Source organism: Aureobasidium melanogenum (assembly GCF_000721775.1).
Source record: "Aureobasidium melanogenum CBS 110374 unplaced genomic scaffold scaffold_3, whole genome shotgun sequence".
NCBI classification, from domain to species: domain Eukaryota; kingdom Fungi; phylum Ascomycota; class Dothideomycetes; order Dothideales; family Saccotheciaceae; genus Aureobasidium; species Aureobasidium melanogenum.
Window position 1 is genome coordinate 1,062,118 of NW_024470055.1, and position 16,042 is coordinate 1,078,159.

The 16,042-nt window shown below is 50.6% G+C and overlaps 6 protein-coding genes across 6 annotated transcripts; 5 read left to right on the forward strand and 1 right to left on the reverse strand.

The window, feature by feature from the left end:
- Positions 1–227: 227 nt before the first annotated feature.
- M437DRAFT_72808 (uncharacterized protein) lies at positions 228–1,151 on the reverse strand (the record flags this gene model as incomplete). Its single annotated transcript, XM_041025909.1, has 2 exons — positions 228–908; positions 966–1,151. 2 exons carry the CDS (start codon positions 1,149–1,151, stop codon positions 228–230), a joined length of 867 nt encoding a protein of 288 aa, XP_040882992.1.
- Positions 1,152–1,881: 730 nt separating this feature from the next.
- M437DRAFT_81812 (uncharacterized protein) lies at positions 1,882–6,177 on the forward strand (the record flags this gene model as incomplete). Its single annotated transcript, XM_041027625.1, has 2 exons — positions 1,882–4,804; positions 5,681–6,177. The coding sequence occupies 2 exons, from the start codon at positions 1,882–1,884 to the stop codon at positions 6,175–6,177; spliced, it is 3,420 nt and encodes a 1,139-aa protein (XP_040882993.1).
- A 649-nt stretch (positions 6,178–6,826) lies between these two features.
- M437DRAFT_12720 (Calreticulin-domain-containing protein) lies at positions 6,827–8,545 on the forward strand (the record flags this gene model as incomplete). The annotated part of the gene is made up of 3 exons (XM_041018675.1): positions 6,827–7,145; positions 7,198–7,982; positions 8,039–8,545. Coding segments are annotated over 3 exons (1,611 nt in total), but the record flags the coding sequence as incomplete, so codon positions are not given.
- A 1,326-nt stretch (positions 8,546–9,871) lies between these two features.
- On the forward strand, positions 9,872–10,797 carry M437DRAFT_40471 (uncharacterized protein; the record flags this gene model as incomplete). Its single annotated transcript, XM_041020200.1, has 2 exons — positions 9,872–10,000; positions 10,099–10,797. Coding segments are annotated over 2 exons (828 nt in total), but the record flags the coding sequence as incomplete, so codon positions are not given.
- Positions 10,798–12,234: 1,437 nt separating this feature from the next.
- M437DRAFT_18237 (putative large-conductance mechanosensitive channel) lies at positions 12,235–12,873 on the forward strand (the record flags this gene model as incomplete). Its single annotated transcript, XM_041018944.1, has 3 exons — positions 12,235–12,545; positions 12,629–12,776; positions 12,829–12,873. Coding segments are annotated over 3 exons (504 nt in total), but the record flags the coding sequence as incomplete, so codon positions are not given.
- Positions 12,874–13,789: 916 nt separating this feature from the next.
- Positions 13,790–15,644, forward strand: M437DRAFT_72812 (serine carboxypeptidase; the record flags this gene model as incomplete). Its single annotated transcript, XM_041025910.1, has 4 exons — positions 13,790–13,994; positions 14,049–14,501; positions 14,561–14,628; positions 14,694–15,644. The coding sequence occupies 4 exons, from the start codon at positions 13,790–13,792 to the stop codon at positions 15,642–15,644; spliced, it is 1,677 nt and encodes a 558-aa protein (XP_040882997.1).
- Positions 15,645–16,042: the final 398 nt, after the last annotated feature.

Sequence of the window (16,042 nt, forward strand, 5' to 3'; positions counted from 1 at the left end):
TGCTCAAGATTTTCCCATATTATTGACTGCCCCATTCACCACAATCATGCTGAATATTGAGGATCACGTTGAGACAGTGGCAGAGTCTTGTCTCACAGCGGACAGGCTTTGCGTAAGAATGGGTTTTGATGGACCATTGAGGTCGAATGCTTGCTTGGCTTTAAACCAGCACACCTAGCTGCTATTCATTGAAAGATGGTTCCGTTGATATCCAATCGCTGTGGCTTTCATGGCACCGACCACGGGTTCTCTGCGATTCGTCCAGGCGGCCGCTGAGGCTGTAATTTAGCTTGGTCATGCAGATCTGGAAGCAAAGGATTCCATACTTGCGAGGCAACCAAATGTTGAGCTCTAGAAAGCAGATCATCCGAGACACCATGGGTGTGAATTTCTTTGGCCATATTTTGTGCTGTATTTCGGTCATCGATAGAATTGAGTAACGAAATTAGCGTTCTGAGTGTGCGGTTTTCATCCTGGAGTTTGCGCATTTCAATCTCGAGGTTGCGGTGATGATATAATAACTCTGCTTCTCTGTTGACCGTCTGCACAGGTGGAAGTGAAGCTGCGAGATATGGGGCGATGGTATTTGGAGACCTCTGATCAGAAGAAACGCCATTGGGCTCCGGAGCAGGATTGAGGAGAAGTCGCATTGGAACTCCGCCTGAAGGATTGTTAGACGATGAGGGGGTTGGTTCAGATATTGGATTCCGAACAACCACACCTCCAGAGTGAAAAGAAGAGCTTTTCAATACCTCTATTTCCTCTTCCAACTTTTTGATAGATGAGATTTGTTGCTCAATTTTTTGCTTGTAAGCAGCCACACGGGACTGATTGGGCTCGAGGTCGTATGTGCATGACGGGACACCGCGTTTGGTACAATTGCTGCAAGAAGGTTTTCCGCCATCACACTATTCACTCGAGTTAATGAAATTCATAGCAAAGAGCTCAATGAATAGGGGGCACACCTTGGTTTTTCGTCTTCTACAGTCCTGACAAGCAACACTCGCTAGTGGCGCTCGTTTCCTCGGCGGAGGCCCATTCGAAAGCGACGAACTAGAAGTCCTTTCCCCCACGGGGTCGCCGGCCTGGATGGCTGAATTCGAATATTGGACATCCGAAGCGGCACTGAGGGAGGGCTCTTCCTGGTTCATGGCTGTGAGGGCATGCCAGATCAGGATAGATGCCTTACTGGCTACGCGGTAAAGCGGTATGAGTAGGTGAGAGAAAACCTTATAGGGCTGACAGGAAAAAGTCGGCGGCACACAGAAGATATATAAAAGACAGAAGACAGACGCCTCGCCTTGAATTGAAGACGGGAAAGTAGTACCTGAACGTTGGTGCAGATCGAAGCAAGAAAATACAGACTTTTTGGTTCAGGACATGGTGAGAAAGAAGGATAGAATCGTGGAGAATCATGATTTGCCTCCTCAGGGATTTGCAGAGACAAGGCTTTTAAGAAGATGCTATCTTTCGGAAGGTGGATCGGCTGCTTGCTGTAGGGCAATATTAGGCGTCCGTGGGGAACAAGGGTGGCAATAAGATGGTCGGTGAGTGGTAGCGTACCCTACTTGCACACAGTATCTGGCAAAATGGTTAATTAGCTACAGCAGGTGAGGTCAGCTCGGAGACGGGGTTGTGGCCGACTTGAAGAGTGTATGGTCGAGGCGGCTGGTCGTGATACGCACGAGTTCTGCCCAGGCATGGAATTTGTGCAAGGGTACCGACCGCATTCTGCACAAACGCGACGCGATCTGATGGTGTTTTGTATACCTACACTGCACATTGCGCAATAAATCGAAGATCGCCAGTTTAATCAGACATGTAGGCGTCTTGCGCCCGGCAGGAGTGTTGATTCGTCGCGCCTGTAACCACACTATCAAGATGAGCTCGCCGTCTCTGCCGTCGCTGTCATCGCTGCATCCGGTACCACGCGCGCAGGGTTTCGTCACTGCTAGATCCGTTCTTGCCGACCTTGAATTACAGCAAGATCGCAGTACAGACGTTAATGCCCCCACAGAGAAGCCCAGGAGAGGACGACCGAAGAAGCCTGTCGGCGCAGATGATGCTTCCACCAGACCACGCGCTCGCAGGACAACGACGGCCATTGAGGATAATTCTGTGCTTGGCGACATAGCTACAAAACCCAAGACGCGTAAGAGAGGAGCTACAGCCTCGAACGAGGAAGGAGCGACCATCACGCCTGCATCCAAGAGAGGTCGACCAAAGAAGGCAACTGCGATTGAGCATGCTGCAACTGCTACGACAGACACAATCGAGGCCACGAAGCTTGTAGCGAAGCGAGGAAAGAAGAAGGCCTCTGAGCCCACTGATACCAATTCCAATGATGCTGCTGCTGCAAGGTCGAAGCCGCAACCAAAGCCTCGCAAGACGAAAGCCAAGTCGGTCGAAGACACTGCCATCTCAGAGCTGCCTACTGTCAACAATGCAGTAGACTCTGGTGTGCCGCCTGTCGTTCCTGCTGAAGCCCCGATTGAGGTGCTTGATCTTGTTCCTGCTCCACGGCGCAAACGAGATTGGACTCCGCCCACAGAATCAGTCCTGCCTCCCTCCTTTCAGCAAAGTAGTGATGCTTCACCCAACCCTGGACCTGCCGCTATCCATGATCTTGAGGGCGAGGATTACACTGGTGATGCCCCAGTAGCATCGGAGTTCACTAGACTGATGGGTGATTTTGCCTATCAAGAGGACAATCCTAGACCTGCTCCATCTCTATCTCGAACGCCGAGCGACGGTCCTACTACCAAGCGAAAACGCTTAGATCCTGTCGATGTAACCGCGGCTGAAGAACCGAAGAGACAGAAGAAGAAAGCTGTCGAGCCAAAGGAGCCGAAGGAATCAAAGCCTAAACCGCCTAAGAAGCCAAAGGCTCCCAAGAAGAAACCCCTTACCATCACTGCTCTCGCTACTGCAGCTTACCTGCCACAAACTGCTAAAACTGATGCTGATCATACTAAACTGATCTCGGACTTCTTCCCACAACCCCAGCCCGATACTGTCGCTGTGCCTGATGATGCTGCTGTTGTCAAACCGCCAGCCTCCAAGAAGAATGATCGTGCTGTTGAGGACAAGCCGGCGCCAAAACGCAAGAGGGCCGTGAAGAAGGTACAAATAACAGTGCCTGAGGTACATGTCAAGTTAGACTCTCCAGAAGCTGCTCGTGAGAATGCCAAGAGGCAGCAATGGCTGTTCGGAAGCTCAAGTCAACTGGCTGCAGCAGAGTCTCCCACCGAGCTTCGCGACTTACAGCAGGCGCTCAAGGAGTCTGAAGATATGATCTCTACACAGCAAATAGATAGCTCACGTGCCACGAGCTGTGCTCATGTACCATCCGCCCCGCATGGCACCAGTCTATCTATTGGACAAGCTGATAGAGCTCTGTGGATGTCTGCCGCTAGAGACTTTGAGGACTCCACCTTCGCATCTGATGAGAGTCGCGACAATGATGATCTGGTAGCAGCGACAAAATCGGTTGCACCACAATATCCGCCCAGCAGTGCAAAGTCCGCGCCTGAGTCTCGTCTTTCAGAAGTCAGGCCCCAAGTCGAAGTGTTGACGATATCGTCGTCGGCTCCTAAGGAGCTCGAGTCGCCAGATTCTGGGTATGTGGATGTTAATGAAGTTGGCGGTCTTTCGCCCTCAACGACTCGCTTACCCATGGATATACCACCTGCCAGCTCAAAGACCAGAGCGGTCGCGAGCGGAGATTCCAAACTCCTCGAGATGATTCCCTTGGATACCACTCCCGAAACAGAAATATTACCTCGACGCGCTCTAGGTGCTCGCGACCCGAACACCAATATCACGAGAAAGGCTTATGATGCTGAGGACAAGAATTCGGACGTCTCTCCGAGAATATCTACCATTAAACCATCAATTGTTTGTCTAGACTCCTCAAAAAAGCGACCGGTTGTTCGTCCGCGCAAGACGATAAGCGATGCAGCACAAACATCACCTATTGCCATCAGGCAAGTATTGATTGACCCTTCTACTTTGTCGGCACGAGAAGTGGCTAGACAAAGAATCTTTGCTGCTAGCCCGACTCGGGATTCTGTCCAGCCTCCGGGAGGAGGGTTACACGATAGACTACCCAGTGCCACTCAGAGTCCGCATTCCAAATCAAGGAACAGGCTTTCGAAGCCTGGACCTACTCTCAGTCTTGTATCGCCAACACCACCGAGGGGCCGACCTCGACGATCTGCCAGTCCTGGTGATCTACCTGTACCATCTCAACTTCGCAAACTACCTTCCTTACCTAGCGCTTCCGCTCAGCATGCTTCAGTCGTCGAGCCATCATCTGATTACCTCGACATCGATGCCATCTCAGATATAGACGTTGCAACCCACGTACCCTCGCCACCACGGCGCACCCCGACATCTCCACCCAGGGCAACGCTAGAATTCGACAGACCACCACCACCACCGCTACCAAGCATTACAGCCTCAACCGCTAAATGTAGCGCTAAACAGATTCTGGCAGAATGGCCTGGCATTGCTCAAACCTTGTTCCCAAAGATCACAAAGACTGTACGCTCTACGCCGCCTAGTCAAGATCACAAGAATCCCACTTGGCATGAGAAGATGCTTCTCTATGACCCGATCGTGCTTGAAGATTTGACATCATGGCTCAATGCCCAACGTGTACGTATCGAACTTTCAGTGCCTAAGGTAGTCAAGGGTAAAGGAAAGAAGAAAGTCGATGTTGTTGAAACTATAGAAGAAGCTACAGAACTAGTGCAAGAAGAGTTGCAGCCTTGGATGGTGCAGAAATGGTGCGAGGAGCATAGTATTTGTTGTTTGTGGAAGGAAGGCTTGAGAGGCGGTGTCCGGCAGAAGTATTGATATGTATTCTTCTAGCAAGGCGTCGTCTGTACATATGCATTAGGGACATCAGAATCATGAAAATGGGACTGTACGAATCAGTAACCAAAGCGGTAGGAGGAGCATGTTGAACTAGTTACCTTATCAATGCTTCGGCAGGTCGGAGCACATCCACAGCAAGCTCTTTCAAGATGCACCAGCTCTTACAGATCACAACATTGCTCTCGGTGGTGCTGACATTTATTGCTACCAGCAAGGATCTCAACCCATCCTTGGGCGGACTGATAGAATACATTGACAAAGAGGGAAGAAAGTTAATTAGGGACAGGGTGTCTACAACCACAAAGCAACATACTCGGCACATCATTGACCCGAGCATTCGTGAGACATCAAAGGCCATTGCTCTAGATCATACTGAGTAAATATTCAATGTGGTCTCAGATAGAAAGGTCATGATCCAAGAATGTGTTGCTTTGCTATGTCTGAGACATATTGTGGAAATGTCTCTTGCTCAGTTTGAACGAAAGAATGTCTCTTACACATGTTGAATGAAAGAGCGACGTCAAACATAGCATTGATGTGCCACACTGTTGAGCGACAGACTCAGTGGTCATAGTAGTCAAGCCTATATAAACAAGCCGACTTGACTACCACAGTCAGTTCATAGCCAACACTCACATTTCAACAGTACTGAAGATGAAAGCATTCCTCAAGAGCAGACAGCACAGCAAAGCAGAATCCTGCATATCAAGCAGCACTACTGAAGCCCCAACGCACAAAGCCTCAAGACCATCAACACCGACAGAATGGTGGCTTGCTTGAGAAAATGCCTTCGATACAGCAAACCGCCTATACAAGAAACTGTACAGAGATTCTGATGAATCCCACTACTCGCGCGAGCAGGACTATGACGAGAACGAGGATGATGAAAAGGCTCTGCCACCTTTGAGCCCGTCCTCTCTGGACTGGAATGCTAGTCGTTGGTTTTGGACTACTGAGCGTTCAGGGATGTGGGTTGAACACGTTGTCAGCAGCGACTGGGTCATGCTTGATCTGAATGATGGCGTTCAGAAGGTCTCTGTTGATACGACAGACGCTGCCATCTCTCGTTCAGAGCTCGAAGTGAACATCGATGCAAAGCCCGCCAGTCCAGCTAAAAAGGCAGGAGCTACACAAGTCACCACTGCTGCAGAGCTGCGACGTAGACCAAAGTTGACCATACAGATACCGAGCGGCATGCCAAACTATTATTCCAAGCATGGACCGAATGACTATTCCAGCTGCAGACCTCACATCACGAGTGAGGAGCGTGCCGAGTGGAGGAAGAACATGTTTTAGAGTGCTTGCAAGGAGAAGGGGTCAATCAGAATATGAGGCTTACCTCTCTATGGCAGTTCCTAGAATTTAAGAGATATCATACTTAGACTGAGGCTTAATGACAATGTGTCCTAACATTGATGACTAAGTCTACTTTGATGGACGCTGATCTCCAGCCTCGCCGAGGTGCGAGGAGAAGGTGCAACCCGTGTTTGAGAGCCTATGGCTGTGTCCAGTGTCCATGGAAGATAGTTGTATTTCAGCGTCGTTAACGAACAGCCGGAGATAGATCAGAACACGTGTTCGCTGGCACAAAGTAACACACAATCCACGGAGTTGGCGGTAGAAATAGATTGATGGTCTTCGATGAGGTTCGGAGCGGGGTGTAGGATGTGGAGCTCTCTTTCCGCTTTGGGCCTAGTGTGGTGGTTGGTCTAAACGTGTCCTTGTGCCGGCGATAGTGCCCATCTTGTTGCTTTAAGGACAGTCTGTCTTCACAGTTGCCGCCAACTTGTCTTTCTTTGCTTGACTTGAGTCGACCAATTGATTCGAGATGAAGTTCCAAAACTACCTTGCCGTCGGTCTCTGCGCCGCCGTCTCTCGCGCCGACGTGCTCGACGACCTTGAGGACTCCGCCGTCGATGCCTCATCGTCTGTTGCTTCGGTCGTCGAGTCTGTGACTTCGTCGGCTGTCAGCAAGCCCACCTTCACCCCTACCACTCTCAAGGCCCCCTTCCTCGAGCAGTTCACCGACGACTGGGAGTCAAGGTGGCAGAAGTCCGAGGCCAAGAAGGAAGGCACCGAGGAGGAATGGGCTTACGTCGGTACCTGGAAGGTCGAGGAGCCTTCAGTCCTCCGTGGTATTGAGGGCGACAAGGGTCTGGTTCTCAAGGACAAGGCTGCTCACCACGCCATCTCGGCCAAGTTCCCCAAGGCCATTGACAACACCGACAAGACTCTGGTTGTCCAGTATGAGGCAAAGTTCCAAGGTAAGCTCAACTCGCAATCTTGCACACCCAGCACATCTGACGCGTCCAATAGCCGGCCTTGAGTGTGGAGGTGCCTACATGAAGCTCCTCCAGGATAACAGCGCCCTCCACGCCGAAGAGTTCTCCAACGCCTCGCCCTACATCATCATGTTCGGTCCCGACAAGTGCGGCTCCACCAACAAGGTCCACTTCATCTTCCGCCACAAGAACCCCAAGACCGGCGAGTACGAGGAGAAGCACCTCAAGAACCCTCCCATGGCTCGCATCAGCAAGCAGACCTCTCTCTACACCCTCATTGTTCGCCCCGACCAGACTTTCGAGCTCAAGGTTGACGGCACTTCCCTCAAGAACGGCTCTCTCCTCGAGGACTTCACTCCCTCTGTCAACCCTCCCACCGAGATTGATGACCCCAAAGACAAGAAGCCCGCCGACTGGGTTGAGGAGGCTCAGATCGCTGACCCCGAGGCTACTAAGCCTGCCGACTGGGACGAGGACGCTCCCTTCGAGATTGAGGACACTGAGGCCGAGAAGCCCGCTGACTGGCTCGAGAACGAGCCTCTCCAGATCCCCGACCCTGAGGCTGAGAAGCCCGAGGACTGGGATGATGAGGAGGACGGTGACTGGATGCCTCCTCTTGTCCAGAACCCCAAGTGTGACGACGTTTCTGGCTGTGGTCCCTGGAAGGCTCCCATGAAGAGAAACCCCGAGTACAAGGGCAAGTGGTCCGCTCCCATGATTGAGAACCCTGCCTACAAGGGTATCTGGGCTCCTCAGAAGATTGCCAACCCCGACTACTTCGAGGACAAGACTCCTTCCAAGTTTGAGCCTATGGGTGCCGTAAGTTTGACCCTTGCGCAACGATTCTATACACATGACACTAATCTTTTGCACAGATCGGTTTCGAGCTCTGGACCATGCAGAACGACATCCTCTTCGACAACATCTACATTGGTCACTCCGAGAAGGATGCCGCCGCTCTTGCTAAGGAAACCTTCGAGGTCAAGAACGCTGTTGAGAAGGCCGAGGAAGAGGCTACCAAGCCCAAGAAGGACGAAACCAAGGACACCCCCAAGTCTCCCATGGACCTCAAGTTCGCCGACGACCCCGTTCTCTACGTCCGCGAGAAGCTCGATCTCTTCATCACCATCTTCAAGCGTGACCCTGTTCAGGCTGTTCAATTCGTTCCCGAGGTTGCTGGCGGTCTCGCTGTTCTCATTGTCACCGTCCTCGCCCTTCTCCTTGGTGCCATTGGTGGTGGTGCCGCTGCTGCTCCCAGCAAGGACCAGGTCAAGGCCAAGGCCGAGCAGGCCAAGAAGGCTGCTGTTGACACTAAGAACCAGGCTGCTGAGGCTGTCACCTCTTCCGCAAAGGCTGCCAAGTCTGAGGTTCAGCAGAGAAGCGGTGCTGCCAAGTCGTCTTAGGTCGAGGCTTGGTCACCAATGCCTCACTAAGTGAGGACGAGAAAAGAAGAAACTAGTTTGAGGAAGAAGAGTTTGAAACATCATTACTATTACCCCAGCCAAGAGGCTACGTTTTTTGTTAGTTTTGCAAAAGTTGAGAAACTTGAGCGTATATGATATTTTACCCATACTATGAATCATTGATTCCCGTGAGTGACCTCCTTATCTGGCAACCCTACTCAGAAGAAAACTCGTCTCTTTATGCACTTGATGATGTAGGCGGGGGAAGACATTTTTGTATTCTTCCGAAGTACGACATGCGAGGGTCGTGCTCGCCGGTGACTGTTATAAGCCGTTGGAAAAATTCAGCCTTGCGTATATTGGCTGCATGTACCGAAGAAGAGTGATAACTCTGATCGAACTTCATATCGTCTACACAATCCTCATTGTCATCTCTGAACATCATTGTGCTTATATATTGAAGGCTAGATCAGAGTCGCTTCGTTGATGAGACATCAGATATGTCGCTTTGGCTTAGCCAGGTACAGATGTGTCTGGAACGGAACGGATAGCTACGGACGCAAGGTACGGAAAACTTAGTCGAGAAAATGTCCCTTCTGCTGACTCGTTGTAGGTCCTAGCAGGTGCACGCGAGTCGACAACAAGTTTAGCGGAGGATAATCCGGAAGACTTTGGGGTGTAAAAGGCAAGAGATGTGCTGAGCACGCTGCACACGGCCACGTCGTCGTTCTGGAGCCAGGCGGTCTGAAGGCTGCTTACTCGTCGTATATCGCGTGAGTCTGGCTAGAGTAGCTGCTGGATTGAGTGATCGTCCGGACCGTCGAGAGCACTGACTGATCCACCCCCTCATTGCGGCGCTCATGCTCGGCGAGCAGTCTCCACGAGTAGTATTGATGTGCGATAGGAACCTGCAGGACAGGAAAGAACCAAGGTACAGAGTACCATATGGGGACCACGGAGTAAGTCTACCTCTCTATACATCTAGCAAGGGTCTTGTCAAAGTTGTCATAAGAGTAGAGTATGGCGGCCTCGAGTCGCATTTCTGGCTCCACCAATGTCCATTGGCTGGTGTTGGAATAGTCTTTTGCGGCTGCAACGTCTACTAGCGTTTCACCGTTCGTCCTACCCAACATTCACCACGTTCTACCTCTCTTTGGCAAGACATGCTGAGACAGGAACGGGCCATGACTCTCAGGATTCGTCAATGGGCGTTCTCTTGTACTTGCCTTCGTCCATGTCTTCTTTGCTCTTTAGAGGCCTCTCTGGCAGAGCGTCAACCACCACCTGCAGCTTTCTTCGCTCAGTATGCTGTCGTTGAGTGTACCTCATGAGAGTATCACTATCGTAGCGGCAATTTGCGTGTCGCTAGCGACCGCCTCGGTACTTCTGAGGCTATGGGTACGGTCGCACTTCCTGACCAGCGGTCTCCAAGCAGTAAGTCGAAGACACCTTAGGGCTACATGAGCCACGCAATCTGCACAATCGCAGTATGCCTGTTGAAGCAACCCCGGCTAAATTGCATTCCTTATTAGGACGACTGGACAATCCTCGTCGCCGCTATACTCTTCATCGGATTCTGCATCATCGCTTTCATCCTTGCCAATGCGGAAGCCGCCAACCCCGTCTTCTCTGCTGAGACTGGCGAACCCGTCATACTCACGCTCCTGTGTGGTGAAGTCGTCTTCCAAGCCACCTGCCTGGTCTTCAAGCTCTCCCTCACAATCTTCTTCCGCAAATTCCTCATTGAAGAATGGCAACGATGGCTTGTGTTGGGCTGCGGCTTCTTCTACTGCAATACCTGCGTCATTGGGATCTTCATTGCGCTCTTCCAGTGTGGTCTGCCTACGAATCTTGTACACAAGCACTTAGCAGGCCAGTGTATCAAAGAGGAAGCATTCACTGCGTTGTTGTATGTCCACGGCATTCTATCGGCAGCAACAGATTGGGTCTTCGCTCTATTGCCCACCATAACACTATACCGCTCCAACCTCAGTCGCGGGGCAAAAATCTCCTCGTCTTGTCTTATGCTGCTCGCTTGCGGTGGTTCCATCGCCGCTATCGTGCGCACAGTTACCACTGGCACATACATCATTCGCAACAAGTACTTCGACCCAAATTTGAAGCCCAACTACTATTCAATCTCGGCACCCATGATCAATCTTACTGTCATTGAAGTAGGGTTGGGTATCACTGCTGTCTCACTGGCATGCTTACGACCACTGATGAGACGCGCAAAGGTCGTAGGACAACACTTCACCTCTCGGCTCATGGGATCAGACATGTCCAAAACGGAGATCACAGACGAGGAAGCGACTGTAAACTTGGTCGTTGTCGACACGAAACAAATGAATGGACCTGTGCCTACCGGATCTTGTTGGAACAGAACTCCGGCTCTGGGAGCAGCAACCAATGCACCGCCAGATCTTGAAGCTAGCTGGAACAAAACGCCAGCATTAGGAGCAGCAAATCCGCTTGAAGCTAGTTGGAACAGGACTCCAGCCTTGACAGACGACATAACGAATGCGCCCCCTCTAGGTGCCAGTTGGAGCAAGACTCCACCCTTGGCAAGCATCACAAGTCCACAGTCTACTCTAGGTGATAGCTGGAGCAAGACTCCGCCTATAGGAACACTTCTGCCACCTCTTGGGTCAAGCTTCAACAAAACTCCTGCTGTTGGAGTTACAGAGCCACCACCGACTTTTGGTGCTAGCTTTAACAGAACTCCGGCTATAGCAGCTTCGATAGATGAGGAGCACGAGGAATCAAGTTGGAAACGGATGCCACGACGAAAAAGATCCAGGTAGAATTCATGCAAAGAGATAACGAATATATGACAATTACATTACACCAGTAGAATTAGTCAAGCCTACGGAGAATGATGTGCAAACTTACATAACTCAACAAGACAATCTAGACTGAGAGCGGGAGTCTGGGCTCTGGCGCAAGGTCCAGCATATCAGCCCGCAGTCCAGATGGCATTTGAGAAGGTGATGGCGATGAGGCAAAACGATAATGTCATCAACTCAGAGTAAAATGCAAAACGTACAGCAGCAGGGATTCCCACGTGGTCACCCACCGTAGTACTAATCTGCCGTTCAACTGCTTATGTATGGCAGAGCGGACGGGATGCCCAGTTTTCAGCTGACTGTGGCCGTACGTGCTCATGTGCTCGCTGACATCAATGATATAGTCTAGCTATCTTAACGTTGCTAGCTCAATCCTTCAGAATCATACACCAGTTCAGACTGTTCGAGACGTATAGGCACTCTACAAAATTATTTCTTTGGCTGCCTGAAGGATGGGAGAAAGTTTTTAGTATTGATTGAAGAACACCCAGTAAGGACTCGAATGTCGTGTAATGGAGATGCCATGAGTATAAAAACATACGTTGAGTTACCTGCTTGTCACAGTCTTCAGGATGTAGTGGTCTCCTAGAAGGATGATGTTCGAAGGATTGGACTATATAGGTACTAGAACGAAGGTCACTAACGGCTAGCGCCTCAAGTCTTGGTTGCCTCACCTGTCACCGACTCCTTGTTAATTTCCGGGGTGCATCAAGCATCACAAAACAGCTACCTTTATGGTCCTGTTTAGCACCACATCTGCAATCTACCTCCAGCAAGGAAAATTAACTATCAAGACAACAAGGCATAATGGCCACATCTCCAAGCACACCTCTCCTGCCCACTACGGACTCTTCCCGCAAAGCATTAAGCAGCACCTGGAACGACTTCTGCGACTTTGCCCTTCGAGATAATGTGCTTGAGGTTGCTGTAGGACTTATCCTCGCTGCTGCATTCAGTACTGTTGTTTCCAGCTTTGTCAGCGATATCTTGTTGCCGCCCATCTCGTTGTTGCCATTCTTGAGCCGTAATTTGGATGAGCGGTTTGCGACCTTGAAGCATGGACAGAATAAGACTATGGGGTATAATACTGTTCAGCAGGCGCTTGAGGATGGTGCTGTTGTTATGGCGTACGGGTGAGTCTTCCTCTCTTCAATGTTCCTTCTTGGTCCAAACTTTTTTGCCGTCTGAGCAAGACATAGCTGATTCCCAAGGTCAGAACATTCCTGAACAAGTTGTTCAAATTCCTAGGCATAGGAATTGCACTATATGCTATAGTCAAGGCATACATTTACTGCAGCCATGACGAGGGTATTATCAAGCATGAAAAGAAGTGCCAGTATTGCCGCAAGAAGATTAGTATGAAGGTATGTCTCTTCGTGGGCACCTACCTTTGTCAAAATGTCTGATCATACATAGGCAAAGCGTTGCTTTAACTGTACCAGCTGGCAAGACGGCAGAGAGGACCGAATGTAATAGGCAGCCTCATGTCGAATACTGATCTGATCCGCAGACACGCGACTGCATCTCCTCAAGCTGCGTACAAAGACACACAGATACCATCTGCAAGGGGCCGGTCACGGAATGATGAAGTCGAACGATCGCGGAGACTGGTGTCTGGTGTTATGATAATGACCTCGACATTCCTCGCGTGCCGTCTTGGATATGCACGCGACACAGGGCACAAAAGCAAAAGTCGCAAACATGGAACGAAATAGGCAGGTCAGGATGACCTTCCAAGAGATGTTACATAACCTGTTGCATCTGCTACTATCCGTAGGAGTACACGAGAGTACACGGAATTGCAGGATTCCTTCTTCGTGCATCGAGATGCCCTGATTCTTGTCGGTGAGAACTTTCCGCTGCAGAGCCCCACTTTTTCGTGCTTGACGACCTGTCGTACCTTCCTCTCGCAACAACATCCGTTCATCCCTATCAATGATCAGAAGTCTTGCACGCCTCTCGAGCCAGCTATCGCGCATTGCCACGGCGGAATGGTGCGATTCAGAAGATTCGGTTGCAACAACCGACGGCTTTACGAGGTTCAAGCAATCGAGCTCCAACTTGGCCCACCCTCTAAACTTTCCTGGGCAGGTGCTACTGATTAGCCCCGGATCTATATCCCCAGAAATTGTGCCATGACGGCATGGTTTATCTGTGTTTACGAGAATGTTAAACTTAACCTGCCTAAGCAGGGAAAGATCATTGCAAGGTAGCTATGCGATTGTTGACAGACGATGCAACTGCGCGATTTGCTGCCTGGCACGCGAGGTAGGGAAGGACCATGCGACAATGCTATAAACACCGCCAGGCCCACGCCTGCTTGACTTTCTCTTGAGCATCCAACATTCTTGGAGCATTGATCCACAGCATTACTATCATGCGCTTTTCACTGCTTCAGATTGGCGCCGCCCTTGGGTTGGCTGCCTCGGTCAGTGCCTCTTCGCCTGGCCGCAATGTTTTCGAACGCGCCGAACAATTGAGAGCAAAGGCTCCCATCATTGAGAAGAGAGAGATTGGCAAGCCTTTCGAGCACCCAACACTTCGAAAGAGAGCTTCGCCCTACCTCAACAATGTCACTGAGAGTGAGTCCCTTTTTTTTGTCCACAATTCGAGTGCAATAACTAACCTAACAACAGAGTTCTGGGTCAATGGCTCTGCCCTCCCCGATGTCAACTTCGACGTTGGCGAGTCGTATGCTGGTCTCCTGCCCATCAGCGGTGCAGCCAACGAGACTCGCGAGCTGTTCTTCTGGTTCTTCCCTTCGACCAACCCCAACGCCACAGATGAGATCGCTATCTGGTTCAACGGTGGCCCCGGTTGCAGTTCGCTCAGTGGTCTCTTGACAGAGAACGGCCCATTTACCTGGGAGGCCGGAACCCTTGAGCCTGTCCAGAACCCATACGCCTGGACGAACCTTACCAACATGCTTTGGGTTGAACAGCCCGTTGGTGTGGGTTTCTCCCAAGGTACACCCAACATCACCAACGAAGTCGAGCTGGGTCTTGAGTTCATCGGTTTCTACAAGCAATTTGTCGACGCTTTCAACCTTCACAACTGGAAGGTCTACTTGACTGGCGAATCATACGCAGGTTAGCATTCATCCACAGACGCGCTACAAGACTTTTGCTGATCATTCAATCTCCTGCAGGTTTCTACGTGCCTTACATCGCCGACGCTTTCATTACCGCCGCCGATACTGTCTACTACAACCTCAAGGTAGGAGCTTCCATGAAAAAAAAAAAAAAAAAAATCAATCTCAAAGCAGAAATTGACAAAATCAGGGAATTGCCATCAACGACCCCATCATTGGAGACGAGACAGCCCAGCAGCAGGCCGTCATCGTTCCTTTTGTTGACTACTGGGAGAATCTCATCTACCTCAACGAGACTTTCTTGCAGCAGATCCATGACCGTGCCGACCAATGCAACTACACCTCTTACCTGGAGAAGTACCTTACCTTCCCTCCTCCTCAAGAACCATTCCCCACTCTCCCAGACCCGTACGAGTCCGACACATACGCGTGCGATATGTTTGACACTGTGTACGAGGCCGTCTTGCTAGTGAACCCTTGCTTCAACATCTACCACATTACCGAGACCTGCCCTCACCCCTGGTCTGTTCTTGGAGGTGTCAATGTTGGCGATTACGTTCCTTCTGGAGAGGTCGTTTACTTCAACCGCACCGATGTTCAGAAGGCCATCAACGCTCCCGTTGGTACCAACTGGCAGCAATGCACCAACATCAACGTCTTTGGTGGTGCCGACAACAACCAGTCGCTGAGTGACACCAGCAAGGGCCCTGCTACTGACGGCGTTCTCCAACGTGTCATTGAATACACCAACAACACCATCATCGGCTCTGGTAACCTTGACATGCTGCTTTCTACCAACGGCACTCTTCTTGCCATCCAAGGCATGTCGTGGAACGGAAAGCAAGGTTTCCAGGAGTACCCCGGCAAGGAATTCGATGTTCCCTACCACCCTGAGTACAACGGCGGTGCTCTCGCCGGAGCTGGCAAGGTCGGATATTGGGGTTCCGAGAGAGGTCTTACCTTCTACCAGGTCCAGCTTGCCGGTCACGAGCTTCCTGGCTACGCTCCTGGCGCTGCCTACCGTGCCATTGAGCTGCTTCTCGGTCGCATTGACTCCTTCGCAACTGAAGGAGACTTTACCACTCAGACTGGTAACTTTACCGGCAATGGTACCATCTATGCCCAGCAGAAGATTTTTTAGAGAAGACATGAAGCCAGGTGCCTGACTTCGCGTGTGATGCATGCGTTCTACACGAACCTAGTCAGCTTTTTGTGGTGTTGCATCCGCAGGTGTTGATGAAGGACTGACGAAATGACGAACTCTAATGTCGCTACTGTATCGAGAGAACAAATGAGCAATAGAATCTGATCTTGCGTGATGTGTTTCGTCTGACTGTGCGTAATGAAGAATTCTAACTGTTCTCATCACCAAACAAGTAGGAGTATGACTTGGGTGCCCTTCTTTGCAGATGTGTCTTGGCGGGTTTCAATGCAAACACTCCTTTACACGAAGGCTCGACCGTCTTCATATCAGAAACTTGGGCAAATTCACAGCTACCCTTGCGACAATGGTAAGAATAAATTTTCACTTCAACTTTG